Below are 17693 nucleotides of genomic sequence, written 5' to 3'. Positions count from 1 at the left end.
GGGAACTTCTACGTGCCCCTTCGTTCACCTCCTAGGAGTGGGGACTTTTAGTATGTTTACCTCCTAACTAGTCCAAACAAAGATCCAAAGTTAAAAATTGTGTTCCTTCCATTTCCCTCTATAACTTTTCGTTAACTGGACTAATTGTAATATCAATTTTTTAAAATTCTGTGGGGTGCTTAAAGTACCCCATTTTATCGAGAATCTAACCTGAAATCGCCGCGCATGCGCGAGAAATGGAACACTGCGTTCCATACTCGCTATTCGTGAAGCCTAGGAGAACTATGGCCGCCACGGGGAGCGAGACACGCGGCCGGGTCGAGGGGGCGTAGCCTTCGAAACTCGGCCGTTGCGAGTAAGTAAATCCGAGCGCTGCCTTGGTACGTACAAACTGTAAGAAAAATCCTGCGGCCGTATTGCTTCGAGGTTGCTACAATGACGTGAGCTATTATTAAAATGAACATTGTTGAATGTTTATTGGTTCTCGGCATGCGTCCTCCGTCTCGAGACTGAAAAGAGTTGTGCTTCTTGCCACGCTGTCTTATTCGCATAACACATCGATCCGCAAAGAGTGGGTACATAATTAACGCTCGCTTAAACTTATAGCATAATTGAGGGAAACGTTCGTGGCGCGGTACAATTTGCAGAATAATATTTCATTCGCCGCGGAACAGCACACTTTTCAAAGCAATTTCACAGTAATTCATAGGCGGCTGTACGCACACCTCTCAATTATAATGTATATTAAACGTCCTCGGTAATCGTTAACAATGATTCTCAAGGCAATAATTTATTCCGATAATAATCACTTCGTACGAAAATAATGATTATCCGAGTAAATGAATAGGCAAGCTTCCATAATCATGACAACAGTAATTAATGCCACCCTAATAATAAATACGTATAAATAAATATGTATATAAATATATATATATATGTATATAAATGTATATATAATTTAATATACGTGCACAGAGATTTCGCGTTATTACTGTCCAGTCCTTCTCTCGAAAATGGCAAATGCACGCGAACATGACAGAGTATGATTAGCGGAGCGATGTTAAATCGAAAATTACATATTTCTTCCGACCTAGAATAGTTTAAATTGGCGTAATGCCTCATACAATACCTAAATGTTTAGTAATTATATTTTGATAAGCAGATTCTCAAAGACAGCAAGACCTTCTCCGAAGAAAACCCGTGCAGCTTCTAGAAAAAAAGGAATCCACTGGCTTGTTATGGCACAATTGTAGAAAATGGTGGTGGCAACGCAATCGATTATAATTATTTGTGCAACATCTAATATTTACCATTACCAAGAACAACGCTGGACATGGTACGCACATTGGCAACCTCTCAACGTGTTCAAACACTATTCTCTCGAGAATGGTTGGGCGTATGAAAAAAATAGTGTACATCAAACTTGTAGGGAACTATGTTCTCTTTCAATCTTATTTGAACAAAATTTCGATAGAACGTACCCTTTTTGAGAAATGCGGAAAATGCCGTGGGCACTTGGGCACCGTTCCCCGAAATTCTAAATAATCTTTTATGGGAATTATTTTTTCATCAAACGGAACCATTCCATTGGAGAGACAAAATTTTCGATCAAGTACGAAGAAGGACCACCCTACTGGACAATAATAACGCGAACACTCTGTACACTATCGAACGGATCCAGATCAAGAGAACGAAAACGCAATGACGTTCTATGGTATGCAGCGAAAGGTTTGAAAATCCCCAAGATTTCTGTGCTCAGGACTCCGCACCGGAGAACAGTGCGAACGGACTGGCGGGAACTCTGTGTTCCGCTCGAAGATTCCGATGGCCAGCGACCATAATCACGCTAATCCCGTGAAATTAAAGACAACCGTTTTGTCGATCAGCGAAACGTTTGCGGCCCGTTTCCGCGAGACGCAGCGGAGGGATCTCGAAAAGTACGACGTCTTGTAACAAAAATTCTTGCTAACACGCTCTGTATGCAAATGTTTAAGCTCTCAAGATTCGCTAGTCTCATTACGCAGCGCCCCTGCAACACTCGCCGCATACTTTTGAAAAATTTTTGGCAGCGCAACTCTACTCTCCCCGGCTCGTAAATTATTCGGCTCTCACAAAGACGGAGCTTTCATCGGGCACGCCTCTAAGCTGGCTGCCGATGAATATTCCTCGCCTCTTTAAACGATGCTCTACGCTCGCGCCCTGTGCACCGACGCTTCCTCCAGCTTTCGTTTGTCGCAGGTGACGACTCTCTTAACACGGTGGTTTACCCTTCTCTCTCTCTCTCTCTCTCTCTCTCTCTTTCCATCTCTTTCTCTCTCTCGGTAAATATCCCGTCCTGCATACACAGCAGAGCTATCCAACGTAAGCTTCAAAAGCTCGCTGAAGTCCTCCCTCTCTAACTTCGTTACGGTGCTCTAACCAGCTCTATCTCCGCGACTATTGTCACTACATTGTCATTACCACCGCGCCGTACAGTTGACGACAAAGGAATGGTGAAGTCGTAGAGGGTACTTCCACGGCTAGATTATGCTAGTGTCTTGCCCGAGCTTCACTCCGCGAGGAAATTCCCCACTGTGCTTTCGTTTGTCAAGGAAACACGAGCCATCAACTTCCGTCCGCGTCGAAAGCGAGCATCCGAGATATCTGTCGTTCACGTATGCACAACTGTGTCGAGAGATAGGAGCTGGCTGAACGAGACTACACTTTTATTTCCCGGGTCTGAATCGAGGAGAATTGGCGAGAATCTTTTTAACCCTCGCAAGGCGCAGGGTCTAATAACACGTAAATGGTAAGGTGGGGTCTTTTAGACCCAGACAAATGAATTTCATAAATAGCCTCGTTTTTAGTAAATTTGGGATAAAGAATATAACACAGAATTAAAAGTAAACGAACAGATTTAATTTTATTCATATAAAAATTCTTTTAAAAAATCTAAAGCTGGGTCTCTGGGACCCTATATTACCTTGCGAAGGTTAACATGGTTAGCATTAGACTGCGGATTTTACCCGTTTATGAGGAAAGTGAGTAGGTGCGATTTGAAACTGGGGAAACATTACAAGAATTTAAAGACGCTGTTGCATTATTGGATGGGAACGAAAGTTCGTAGCGTTTCTAAATCAAAATTCAAAGATAAAATTCATCATAACATATTTTATATTTTGTTCTATTAGTTTTTGCCATTTTTGAGGTAACTTGAACTGAAAGCTAGGGATGGGATCAAGTTCAACATGTATTCACGAATCCGAGTCAAGTTCAATAACCAAGTTTCATTTCATGGGTTTCGATTACTACTTAAAAGCAATAAAAGTTTCAATGATTCTACTTGAAAAGTATTCATTGTATACAAGTAGTCATCGAACCTCGGAATGAGTACTTACAAGTTTCGAAAAGATACTTATAAGTACTTCGATGTTGAAAGTAATCGAAACTTTCACAAGGAGTACTCGAATCTTGGAAATCAAAACTGCATAGTAGGTATTAAGCACTTTCTTTATTAAATTCGTAACTATTTAAGAATAATATTTCATTTACAATACTTGGTTTTATCCTATTTCTTTTTTTATCCATGATATTTCCTGCTTTTGAAAAGACTCTTTCTGAAGGTACAGAAGTGGGCATTATAAAAAGATAGTCACGTGCAATTTTTGATAAAATGGGGTACTTGATTGAATTTTCACGCCAAAATAATAACGGGTCTTCTTTGCGTTCTAAATATTGTGATTTTAGATAATTTTCCACTTCTAACACAGCAGACGATCAGTTAGGTATCGTATTATTTGTAATTGCTATTTCATTGTCAAAGGATGATCAAATTGATAATTCACTATTGTGCCGATTTCCGGACATTTGCGTCTGTGAACTATCACATGTTGTAGATGAATTATCATTATTAATACAATTAGTGGCTATATCAGTCAAGGCATCCCGTGCTCGAGAGATAGACTCATCTTTAGAAAAAGCTAATGTTTTGAATCGTGGATCCAATAATGCAGTTAACATATACAAATGATTGTTCTCGACATCACCTAGATAATGTTCGATATAATACATTCCAAACTATAATCATCGGTAGAAGCATGTAAAATTATGAGACCCCGTTTTCTCTCTCATCTCCACAGCGTATTTACAAAAAAAGTGAACAGACGCCGCGCCGGAACAGCCTTACGTTGCCACGGAACGTGCAAGAATACGGAAATTCGTAACGATATTCATAAAAATTTCGAAAGTTTCGAAACTGTTCGACCAAGATTCGAGTATACTTGCAAGTATTATTTACGTTTACCACAGTACTTGTGAAGGGTTCGAAACTGTCTATGGCAAAGGTTCGAATATACTTGGGAGTACTATTTTTTTGTTTCGAAATACTTATACAGAGAGTTCGAATTCCATCAATCAAGGTTCGAACCTGTTTGCGAGGTACTTGATCCCATCCCTACTGAAAGCATTAATTTCTACACCTAATAAAAACAATATGACTGTTGTGAGTTGTGACTTTGAAGTGACCTTCAGGTGACTAAAAACAAACAATGCGATCAAATTGCTACGATAATATTAGAACTCAATGTTTACGTTATATGTGTAATGTGTTGGTTCAAAAACTGTACTGATGAGACCTTCAAAGAATGTTGATTTCGAACTGTTTGTAATAATCTGAACAAATAATAGTTTCTAGAGAACACATTTATGGAATATTTTAGAACGAGAATGGAATAATATAACGATAGAAAGTATGAAAAGATTGATCACGCGGATGCCAAGAATAGTGAAAACTGTAATAAAGAAACGTGGTGGATTCTTCGATGGAAAGAAAAGATTTTTTTACTTCTTGGTGAGATTTTTGATATACGAGTGCATCATGTTTTCCTTGACATGTAAATCTTTATCCATCAGCACTCGAGTGGTGACTCTGAGGCGTCACTCAAAATTGCTGTACCATTATTCAAAATATTGTTTACATTATTAAATATGTTGGTACCTAATCAATAGACTGCGGATCTTTATGCAAAATAAAAAATGTTTGCATCGATTGCAAGACAGAGGAGGGAAATAAAAATTTCTTTTTCCTTTTAATTATCTGGTGAAGCTGAAACCTATACAATGATGTTTTTAAATCTTTTTAATATGTCCACTGTTTTAAATAGTGCATATTCATTTTTGCCATAAATGCATAAAATCCGCAGTCTACTAATCAATTACTGAACATTTCAGTATTGTACGAGTTATTGTATCAATTTCATACCCATGAAATTTAAAATATCATAGAGAATGGAAATATTCTAGGCCGAACAAATGTTTAATTTTCGAGTTAAAATAACTCCAAGTGCGAAGGGTTGAATCAGTAAAAATTTGTTCTCACCCTTTAACGATCATTTCATTTTTACAGAGTTGAATACAAATGTGATCACTAGACTGCGGATCTTTGTGCAAAATAGAAAATGTCTGCGTCGATCCCAAAACACAGAAGCTAAATACAAAATTTCTTTCTTCTTTTAATTATCTTAGTAAACCGAAACTAATACGTTGATGTTCTTAACACTTTACCTACCGGAAGCCTATTAATAGGCTTTGAAATAGTTGTGCTGTACCAAAAGAAATCATAGAAATTTTCTTTTACATTGCAATCTTAAATGAAACTGTTAGATGACGTTATTGAGGATGACTTGTTAGTTCACAACGAAAATTGCTGTTGCTATTGAAGATTCCATTAAAAAGTGTTTAGCCATGTACCACAAATTTTTCAAAATTATGCAATAATCACCGGTCGGTAATGTGTTAAGTTGTTTAAATATATATCCACTGCTTTAAATTGTACGTACCAATTATCGTTATAAATGCGTAAAGTCCGCAGTCTAGTGATCACTGTCCCAAGACTTATGAGCGGGAGTGTATAATGCAGTCTGACGCGAGGGATCTATTATCGTTGTCTTTATGATGCCGTGGTACTTCTGCTTCGTAAGCGCATTTTTTGATAACTATTTCGTAGTATGTAATTCGCGCTGTGTCGCGGGATTAACTGACAGCTCGTGTCCATTACTCGCGTTTTGTCGACAGCGAACGAACGAGCAGTATAACGAGCACGTAAGAGAACGCTCTGACCGATAAGCTGCTAAGCTATAAAACGATCCCATAACCATGCTCATAATCGCTTTACCAAACCCGGACGGACCGTAGCAAGAGAATGCTCGAAGATTTAAGGCTTTGCGCCCTTTTGAAAATGTTATTGCGAACGGTGTTGCGTTGTTGTCGGTGGCTTTACACGGCAGACTGTAGGGTGACACGGTGTCGCAATAATTTTTTCAAAGGACACGGCTTTAGACACTCAAAACCCATCTCTACCTGTCGCCTTGTTTAATTTACAACCTCACAATTTCTCTGCTGTCAACTGTATGCAGATGCAACCTATAGAAACGGAACGCGGTGCTACGAGGGAACAACGGAAAGCGAGGAACACAATCGTAGCACTGGCACGATATCAAATACATTGACTGATCGGGTCATGATATTCTCTCGTTTCTGATTTCAAAGGATAAAGGTAATCACGTCTGCGAAGAATGAAGTTGCAACTACCGAGACGTTCATTGGCCAAAAAGCAAATATTAAGCTTGTCTTTATGATTTCACTTCCCTAAACGGATGTAGGCTGCTTATACAGCGTGTCCCTAAAATTTCGGATGTTCTTGAAAGAAGCGATTCCTGATATCACTCGAAGTAACTTTTTCCTTTCGAGAATGCTGTGCGTGGCTTTGTTAACCCCTTGCCGTACAATTTTCGTACCATTTACCAATTTCGGACTGTTCGTAATAATTTGAACAAATAATAGTTAAAAAAAAAAGCGAAATCACTGAAACGATGAAACTAAAAGTTAAGCAAATATAAATATTGAGAAGCACAGCTTCTATTGAAAGAAACCTGTGCAATCGTGTGGTCAATTTTCAGCATTGCAGCTTAACCCCTTGCAGTATTATTTTCTTTGCGATTACAGTGACTAAAACGTCTTTATCCCAAAAAGTGTCGTAGAAGAGAAACGAAAATCTATATTTTAATGTTTAAACATTAATTACACACGAACCAAATTTGATTTCATCTAAAAACTTATGCGTAGGATTCATGTTTGTTAGACTTTGTTCAAATCTTCTCGAGTCTGACTCGTTAGAATACGACGAGGGGTTAAGGATTTATTAACGAAAAACACGGGCCAATCAGAGCGCGGCTACAGCGGGTGGATTCCGGCTCGGCCAACGTCAACGCAGCACGTCCGTGTTTTTCTTTAACAACTCTTTAATTCAGGAATGACTTCCTTCGAGGAAGTACAATATTTTGGGACACCCTGTACAGAGACAAATACAGTAAATCCTCTATAGTCGCAAAAAGGTCGTACACGATGAATGCAAAAAATATCCCCTCCACTGTAATAATCTGATCTCAGCTCGGGTATATCGGTGTGAACCACTACTAATGCGACGCGGAAATCTTTTTTATCGTTACTTATTTTTTAATGAAATTTGCCACAATATATTTGTGGCATTCTTCTGATTAAAATGACACCAAACACGATATAATTTCAACTAAATTTAGTGGTTTAATTGACGATGAACGTTTCGGGCGCAAGGAAGGACAGCGTATGGGAAAGAAAGAGACGCGGAGTTATTATATACCTTAAATAAACTACATTTTAAATATCGTTATTTATATAATATTCTAAAAATGAAATTTTTATAAAATTTTCAAACAACGGTACATAAATTTTAATTTTAAGTCATTCTTAACGTGGAATATCAATTTAATAAACAAGTTCCTCTAAGAAGTATACATATAAAAGTAGTGACCTTCTACGATCGATGCAAACGAACCTTCCCGAGGCTTTTGCGTCGATAGAGGATTTACTGTACGTGCTCGAACAAAGAAATTTATTGAATAATTTCTAATGGAAGCATCTTTATCATTTCAATAATTCAAAAATAAAGAATGTGAAAGAGTCATTCCATGCCAAATACCATCGTCGATTTTGTTCTAAATGAAATATGTTGTAGTCCATGTAAAATTAGGGGGGGGGGGGTTTAAGTCATCATTTTGCCGGTTTCGAATTTTTTTAGAAATGGCAGGCCTTCAAACTTTTCAATTTTTGCCCATTTTGGCGAAAACGGGCCTCAGTTACGAATTCTTATCTTGGGAACTGTTTGTCCGATTGGGCTACATATTTTTGTTGTTTTATTCGGAAAGGATTGGGCTATTACAAAATAATTTTTTCAACCCCGAAAATCAACTTTATAATGTCGAAAAATTTAAACAAATTCTTCTTTTGCGTTTTTTTCGATGATGGGGCTCAGTGATTTAAATTTTGAAAAAAATATGATTATATTCTTTGAAGTTTCTCCTTTAAAATGAGCCCTTGAAAAAGATGAAGCCACAAAAATTAGCGTCACAATAAGCTGGTAAAGGACGCCGCACAGTGGGTAAATTTGACCTAACTCGATTCAAAATCAAAGAACTTTCGATAGAAATGAGGTAGAGCGATGAATATTTTTAAAAATTAAAGCTGAAACTTCGCAGAATATGGGAAAAATAGGGAGATTACGGTACGAACGGTTTTTAGCCTTGCGAAAATTCGTTATACTTGCACAATTTCAAGAAAATGTGGTTTCTCCGTTACCACGGGCGGAAAAGATTTTTTTTAACATGCTATATATCATTTCCCGTAGATTTTTTCAAGCTGATTTCAAATCTGGTCTCAAAATTTGTCTACGACCTCTAATTTTTTCAAGAAATCGATTTTTGTGACAAGAAATTAATGAAATCATGTTTTCGTTGAAATGGCCACTCTTGGCCAACAACACCTTTTTAATCATGACTTCATTTATAGATATTAGTTTTTATACGAATTTTATGTTCTACGAAAAAGGTGTTGCTGAATGGAAGCCACGAGAAGGTGGTGGTTTTCTTCCATCGGGGAGGGATAAGGAGAATTTATGGTAAGAAGTATGGATAGGATCATTGTGTGGGGTAGACTTAAGGATTATGGAAAAAAATATAAGAAAACCTATTTCATTACACTAAAAACAGAGCCATCATTATCGCACGAGCAAGTTTTGCATAGCAGTTCTTTATTCGATAATGGAGTAAAGCTATGAAAGCTTCTAGTGCCATTAATTAGTAATGTTGTTGCAAAGCGAGCTTGTAAGCAATCACCATGTTTGTTATTGTAACCAAGAGTGGTTACTAATATTGTCACTCCAGGTATAAATAGAATTATTTAGTCGTATACAGTCTGCTAGTATTTTCTTGAGACCAGCGATATAGCCGTGCGCTCGACTCGTCTCTATCGGAAACGGGGGAACACGGCGTCCTTTACCAGCTCATTCAGACGCTAATTTTTGTGGCTCCATCTATTTCATGGGCTCATTTTAAAAGGGAAACTTCAAGGAATATAACCATATTTTTTACCACGTTTTTATTACCTCGATTTCTTGTCTGTTTGTTCGGTAAAAATTTTGCAATTGATTTTATTCAAAATTTAAATTTGTTTAAATTTTTCGACATTATAAAGTCGATTTTCGAGGTTGAAAAAATTATTTTGTAATAGCCCAATACTTTCCGAATAAAACAAAATAAAATGTAGCTCAATCGGACGAACAGTTCCCGAGATAAAAATTCGTAACTGAGACCCGTTTTTGCCAAAATGGGCAAAAATTGAAAACTTTGAAGGCCTGCCATTTCTAAAAAAATTCGAAATCAGAAAAATGATGACTTAAACCCCCCTCTAATTTCACACATGGACTACAATATATTTCATTTAGAACAAAATCAACGATGGTGCCTGCAAAAAGCGATCGATTTGGCATGGAATGACCCGAAAGCGGTTATTTGACCGGTCGTGTTACGGTTAGTGTTCAACAAATTCTATGTTAACGGTTGAATCAAGTAGAGCTGTCGAACACACACATGCATTGTTAAATACTAACAAGTAGGCAGCTTTAGCTACCATGGGTGCTATAGTCACTTTTAGAATACGAGGTGCGTTCGATGTTCCCGTGATTATAGTCGTCTTTAGTAACGAAGCGGTTAAATATTGCGATATCCGAGTGAGAATGTGTTCACAATGTTGTAGCTTATAAGTTAATGGTTAGAAATGGTGATATCATTACACAACGGATCTGTACGTACGCGTTCTCAGATGAATGTGTACGTGTGGAAACGAGTTCTTCCCGATTCACTACGCGCGATCGATACGGCCATTCAAACGGAAATAATTCTCCCGCTGTTTCACGGATTCGAAACGTCACAATAACAAGTAACAGAGCGATAATGGATAATATTGAAATCTCTCGGTGTAATCTTATAAATCAGTATAGCGTATATATAGGAGAAACTTGCCAAATGCGTGCCGATTATCTAAATTGTATCCCGTGAACTAATTCGTTATTTATTATACACAACTTGTCGCCATAAATATAGTATCTGCAGTCTGTGGTTTCCATAATACAACTTTTTTCCCATAGCAATGTACTGTTTTGTGTTTTTAAAATTGAATTTAAAAAATCAGATAGATGTAGCTTTTATTAATTAGATAATATTATAGTTATTATAATATTAATATATAATATGTGTATATTATATTATATATGTATATCTTTATGCCGAATAAAAATGGTATTCTGCTTTTAATTATCCTATCAAGTTGAAATTAATGCACCGATGTCCTTAAATCTTCTTAATTCGTCCACTGCTTTAAATTGAATGTGTCCATTTTCGTCATAAATGCATAAAATCCGCAGTCTAATTATTACCATAATATTAATATTATATATGATATAACACTATCAATTATCAATTATGTATAATTGCTAATTTTTATGCAAAATTCGAAGTCTATCGTAAGAAACGGAAAATAGATGAAAATATACTTCCAATAGTTTCGCTAAACGGAAAACAGATTTTTTAAACGATTGTTAACATCGTACGTATACTTTATTATATACGAAATAAATCTCCTTTGTTTTACATTGTTCATGCACTTCTCGCATAGTACATTAACCCTTGTACTGTGAATACTATTGACGATTTCATGCCAGTCGTAGCACAAGATCCGTTTAAGCCTTTAGGTATCAATTTTCTCTTGGAGATCAATATATTAATCTTATTATCCCACTTAATATAAATAACTATGATTTAAACTGGTTACTGAAAAATTAGAATTTAGATGGGACGTCCATAAATCTGGGTCACAGTGGAGCTCCCCCCTCCCCGAGAGTTAAATATTCATCTCGAAGTTGAATTAAACGTTTTACAAGATTGTGTTTTAATATGTACATATGAAAGAGATTTTTGCCTTCTCCGCGGAAGAATTAATTTTATTATCAGCGTTTTATTGTCCCCAAATGAAATTGTACTATTTTAGGCGTTTCCCATCATACTGTTTCGAACTGTAGGATAATACATAATCGACTCCGGATAACGTAAGAATGTAAAATTGTAAACAGGTCGTTCTCTTGAAATATTAAAGCAAGATGTCACCTTCTTACGTGACTTATATAATTTTCTTATAAAGAAGCATTCCAAATTTCTTCGAAGAGCTAAAATTTATTAAGCAGTACGATATTGGCAAGTTTCTTCTACTATCTACATTCAGTCTTGAAGAAACCATGCTTGAAGATACGCAAATGGCTTGTATTAATTAGTACCATTTCCAGCTTTAAAAAGGCGAATTTTATTGCAGTTTTATGTGTGTCAAATAATGTATTAACCCTTTGCACTCGAATGGCGACTGTAAGGCGCCAGTAAAAATGGCCACACCATTATTCAAAACAGTTATAATATTATTAAATTCGTCTGTTTTCTATAAATTGTGAGAAGCTCAACTGTTACATGTGAGAAAACTGGTTAAATTTCATGTGCACAATGTAAAAGAGATTACATAGAATAAAAATGTTTTGGGTCGAAAGAAATGATTTTAGGTTTCGAATTAAAATTGCTTCGAGTGCAAAGGGTTAACCCCTTGTCGTATCATTTTCTTTACAATTACAGTGATGAAAACGTCTTTATTCTCAAAAAGGTCATAGAAGAAGAAAGAAAATTTATATTTTTTGTATGGCTACATTTATTTTAGTGCTTAAATATTGATTACAAACAAACCCAATTTTTTGTTTTAATTTAAAAAGAAAGGAGCAACATTCATACTTGTTAGACTTTGTTTAAAATCTTCATCACGAGCGTGTCTCGTTAAAATACGGCAAGGGGTTGAAATGATTTTTTGAAATTGGAAATGCAGAATGTCCCATCGAGAAGGCAGAGATTGACGTCTCGTATTCGTCAGAGCTTGTCATCTGCATGTATCGCTAGAAAAGTGACCAAGCAGTCGAGATGATCTGTGACACGAATCGCATCTGGGGGAACAATTCAGCGAAAATATTTGATATCGAGTGCAAGTTGCATGTGCACGCACCGTTGAGCGTAGTTGCTCGAGTACGAGAATTATACCGAGCGAGAGAAGCTGCAGCGTATGTATACGCGTACCCTGGTCTGCGCACGGCACCGATCTATACAGACGGACGTATTTAACTACAGCGTGGGTCAAAATTTGTGGTACAAATGAGGACATAGACATAGTACAGTTAGAAAGAAGATAAAAATATCCAATAACAAAATCGCGTTCGAGGTTTTAATTACGAGAAAAGTGAATTCGAAGATTCATCGAATAGACGAGTGCTATTGATAGACATAGACAGCGGATCTTTATGCAAAATAAAAATCTTCCTCCTGAATCACAACAAACCGGAGTGACATAGAAATTTATTTTCTCTCGAAATATGTTCAATGGCTTGAAAATATTGGGTATGGGAATAAGTTTCCGCCCTTTTTTGTTGAAAAGAAGCGTATAAACCAGGTCTGGCCAACACGCGGCCCGCGGGCCGCGTGTGACCCTCCACGTGAATTGTACGAATTTTAAATTCTATGAATTGTATTGTAAAGAATATTAAATAAACGAAAATTTGCATGTGTCATATTGTTATAATGCGCAAATGCGACGTATAACAATAAACTTTTATTTTTTTAAAAGCACGTTTACTAAAGTGCGGCCCGCTGTAATGTTACGCGTCATCAAAGTGGTCCGCGAAACCATTTGGGTTGGTCAGGCCTGGTGTAAACCATACCCATAACGTGTAAACGTTTTCCAACAGTAGATCGATCGGCGTTTAATTCAATTGACAGTTCTTTAAATGTTTGACATGGATTTCCACCAAGTAATGCTGGCAAATCTGTATCTTCGAATTTTTCGGCACACCATCGCAATCTTTGCCCTTACGTCGAAATCATGGTTGTTAAAGGAGCATCGTCCCCGTAAATATATAATAAATATAATACAGTAAATATATAACACCTTCCTTTAAAACAAAATAATGAAACATGACTTCCCGCAAATGCTGCTTGGTTGGAACAAAAGTCGACATTTTTCATGCGAAAAATTGACTGCTGTTCACGCTTTGAACAATTGCTACTAACTGCGTTTCGAAGCTTAGACACATACCTTTCAAAAGCATGTACTACGTTCCATCAAATACGCGATCGGTATTTAAGTACAACGACATCTGTCAAAAAGGCGGAAACTTATCTCCATACCCAATAATATAATAGTATTTTCAAATTCGTCTAATGTTTTTAGTGTTTAAAATTACACTTACTCATTTTTGTAATAAATGCATAAAATCTATGCTGTCTAACGATTGGATACAGTTTTCTTCCGATATAAGAAGACGACGTTTAAGGAGCCTATACACGATCAAGCATGTTGCGCAACAATGCCTGTTGCGCAACATGATTGATCGTGAATGTTAATGATTGACTAATTAATACAATGTCGATTTGCGTAACATCATGCTGCACAATAATTGTTGCGCAATATGCTTGATCGCGAATAGGTCCCTTTATTCGCAACAAGAACATCTATGCCCCCCCTCTTTTTTTGAAGTTGTCCGCTGGTATAGCTGCTCGGTCGAATACTTTATGGTACCGATAAACTACCGGCCCGCTCAAGATCAATGTAAAACCTCATTCGCAATGCGTCGAAAGGCGTCCTATAAACCATCGTTCTATATCGAATGAAAACTCTAGAAATTAGTTGAACATCTGATTATGACGAATTTTTAAAGCCAATTTTGTCGAAAATGAAGCTTACAACGCGGTTTTCTTATTTTTAGCTGTACTATCTCCCTGATTTTGCTTTTACCATTAATTTTGGCCCAGGTATATGAACTCTCGGTACACTCACGAACAATGTAAAGCCGAATTGGTACCCTCATTCGCAATACGTCGAAAGGTGTCCTAAACCATCGTTCTATATCGAAAGAAAACTCTAGAAATCAGTTGAAGCATCTGATCATGACCAATTTTTAAAGCCAATTTTCTGGGAAATGAATCCTCCAACGCAATTTTGTTGTTTTTAGCTGTACTATCTCCCTGACCTCGCTTGTACCCAGTGTTCCGATATCATCCAAGATTTTTCGTGCGATGGATGACCGCTGGTGGCGCTTTCAGCCTCAGTGAAGTAAGATTCTCGATAAAATGGGGTAGCTTGAGCACCCCGCACAATTTGAAAAAATTGGTATGATTTGATTCTGAAAATTGAATGTATAACATGTGTATTTGTGTATATTTTGTAACTTGTGGGACACTTCCAGAAGTTTTTTTGTCCGGAACAGATTGTTTCAGTACTTTCGTGCCAATATAATAACTGTCTCAAGGCGCAGGGCGCAGGGCTCCACTATCTCGTCATCATAGATACGTTACTGTTTTTTTCCACCCAGCGTCACCAGCGGCCATCCATCGTACGAAAAATCTTGGACTATATCGGAAGACTACTTGTACCCAGTGATGCCAGAAATGCGCAATAATTCACGCGCATGCGCGGCGATTAGCCTCAGTATAATAAGATTCTCGATGAAATGGGGTACCTTGAGCACCCCGCAGAATTTTAAAAAATGTATATAATTTGATTCTAAAAAATGAATGCATAACAAGTGTATTTGTGTATATTTTGTAACTCGTAGTACACGTCCTAGGGTCTTTTTGTCCGGTACAGATTGTTTCGGTACATTCCTGCCAATATAATTGCCTCAGGGCTCTGCTACCTTACATAGATACGGTACTGTTTGTTGCGCATGCGTGTGAAATGTTGCGCATTTCTGGCATCACTGCTTGTGCCATGCTTTTTAGCCAAGTCTGTATAAACTCTCGGCCTGGTGAAGAACAATGTAAAGCCGAATTGGTACCCTCATTCGCAATACGTCGAAAGGCGTCCTAAACCATCGTTCTATATCGGGAAAAAACTGTGGAAATTAGTTGAAGCGTCTGATCGTGACCAACTTTTAAAGTCAATTTTCTGGAAAATGAAGCCATCCAACGTAATTTTGTTATTTTTAGCTGTACTATCTCCCCGACCTCGCTTGTACCATTCATTTTTGACCCAGCCTGTACAAACTGAGTCAGCCATGCTTTCTGGTGTTCTCGGCGAACGATGCGAGCGAATGATTCGTGTTTATCGGGAGAAAGCCGGATTCGGGAGCAACCGTTGGAGGGATCGAGAGGATTAGAGCCAGTCAACGGGAAACGCGAAGCGTCAAAAAAAAGAAAGAAAGAAAGAAAAAAAGAGAGAGAAAGAGATATACAGGCTAACGTTGGATCGCGAGAAATCCCTGAATATTGTTTGATCGGTGCATACGAAATGTCGGACCTTTTGTGCGCGCGGTGCTCGCTTAGTAAGCTTCTCCGCTGATTTGGTCGATTTCTCGGTTCGCCAGGGATTATACACGAAAACTTTTTTTCCTCCTTTTGCAAAGTTGCCGAGCCTGAATTGAACGCCGCTCGCTGATTTAATTAAGGGCTCCAATTAATTGCTACCGCTAATTGCTTCGGCTTTACGACGCATCGTTCCTCTCGCAAGCCAGCCTGACAGGATGTACAGAACCATTCACTCGGGAAGATCACGGTTATTTTACGGTAGAGTTCTTGATCGATCAGAGCATGCGGACTTCCTTGTCCTACGACTATTAAATTTGTGATATGGATTATATGGTATTTAGGTATTGCGAATTTTCCTCTGTCGGATGTCTCCTCTTTATATTTCCTTTGCTTTGTTAACAATGGGTTTACGGTGTAACGAAAGTGACGAGTTTGTATTTCTTTATCGAAACAAGAAGAATATTTATCCAAATTTTTACACTTTCTTAAAATAATACCACAGAGGAGATGAGGGTGGTCGCGGCCAGCATCTTTTCTGCCACAACTTTTGTCAGTACAGACAGAGCATACCATGGTTTAGTAACTAATAACATGCGCACATCGGTGTCGTTCAATTCGGAGAATTCCCCTAAGCAATTCGTGTAAATCAGAACCTCGGGAACCTCACCATTAATTTTCTGGTCTCCCACTCTTCAGCACCGCTCCTAGCTTGACTTTAAAGCATTCATATTTGTTAGACTTTGTTCAAAAGAGTCTGACTCGTTAAAATACGGCAAGTGGTTAACAGAAGTTCCCATCCTATTGTAAAATAATCTCGAAGAAACAACAGGCTCAAAGACTAGCTCGTTGAACATTTCGCTACATGGCACGAAAGCTCAACGAGGTAGTCTCATCTCTGTTGAAAGAGTCGACGACAATTTCAGCATCCGTAAATGAGGATTCGAACCGACGCGACAGTTCGAAAAGCTTAGGTTTCTGGGTGAAATAGCTCGAATTGCTGAACGCAAAAGGACGCTGGTGCTGTAGACAGAAATCGTTTAGGTTCCCATTAAGTGTTCGGACATTGTTACATTAGAACTAGAAACTTTTGAGCGTACTCCAGTTAGACGACCGGGCCTCGAGACGGGAATTTCTTCCTAGCACGAGTAGCCGACTGTTGAAACTCCGTTGAAAGCGGAGGGAGGAAAGAACGAACGAAAAGAAAGAAAGATAGAACAGTTCTAATAATTCCCGTGGTGTCGTAAAAAGCGACGGGATTCGTCGCGGTAAAAATCCGACATTTCATCCGCAGCGATCTAATATTCCCTTATAGACCGTGCAATCTTGATACCCGTCTTCAGCTCGCTCCTCCGGCAATCTTTCCCCTCATCGTTCCCGATTCTCTCACCCTATCTCGTTCCGACTTGGTCGTTCCAACTTCCAACGCAACGCCCCGGTCGAATGCACCTCGGCAGTGGAGAGTAGTTCTTGGTTCCAGCTTTTAACCCAAACCTCCGGCTGTCTTGGTCCCGTTAGTCCGCAGGTTAGAGTTCCTCCGGTCCTCCTCTGGAACCCACGGTACAAGAAGAAAAGGAAAAACAAAGACACTAGAGACACTTCTGCTCGGGCCGACAATTGCTACTAAATTGGCACGCGTTTCAAAGAGGTTAACCTCTCTTGGCTCGAGCTCCTTTTCTAAGCGTTAAATAACCTAAAGAGCCTCCCCTATTGAGAACCAGTCAAGAACTTTCGACACCTTCGAAGCATCTGTTGAACTCGGAGTATGTTGGCTCGTGTATTTCCGCTTCGGAAATCGTCAACGACCGTGTCTATCGAACTTTGCGATAAATTCAATCCGTAGAGATTCGAACTTGTTACAGCAATGTCTCGGTATATCAGAGAGATGTGCTGTGATATTTGTGAAAAAATATAGGATGTTCCCTGTAACCGTCGTCACGATACAGAGCTGGGGAAAATAGTATT

At 38.2% G+C, this 17693-nt stretch overlaps 1 protein-coding gene and 1 long non-coding RNA gene across 4 annotated transcripts in view; one reads left to right on the top strand and one right to left on the bottom strand.

Annotated features, from left to right (window-relative positions):
* The window catches only part of LOC143211323 (uncharacterized), an 86512-nt gene that overhangs the window by 31643 nt on the left and 37176 nt on the right, over nucleotides 1-17693 (top strand). The window lies entirely within an intron of this gene.
* The window catches only part of LOC143211318 (potassium voltage-gated channel protein Shaw), a 163043-nt gene continuing 147612 nt past the window's right edge, over nucleotides 2263-17693 (bottom strand). For all 3 annotated transcript variants that reach the window (XM_076428846.1, XM_076428849.1, XM_076428847.1), the window contains one exon: nucleotides 2263-17276. In XM_076428846.1, the coding sequence (XP_076284961.1) occupies nucleotides 17212-17276 (65 nt within the window). In that variant the 3' untranslated portion in view covers nucleotides 2263-17211. The remainder of the gene's footprint in view (nucleotides 17277-17693) is intronic.

The sequence above is a fragment of the Lasioglossum baleicum genome, chromosome 8 (genome assembly GCF_051020765.1).
Source record: "Lasioglossum baleicum chromosome 8, iyLasBale1, whole genome shotgun sequence".
NCBI lineage: Eukaryota > Metazoa > Arthropoda > Insecta > Hymenoptera > Halictidae > Lasioglossum > Lasioglossum baleicum.
The sequence above is the reverse complement of the archived record's forward strand: the minus strand, read 5'-3'. Positions and strand labels throughout refer to the sequence as shown.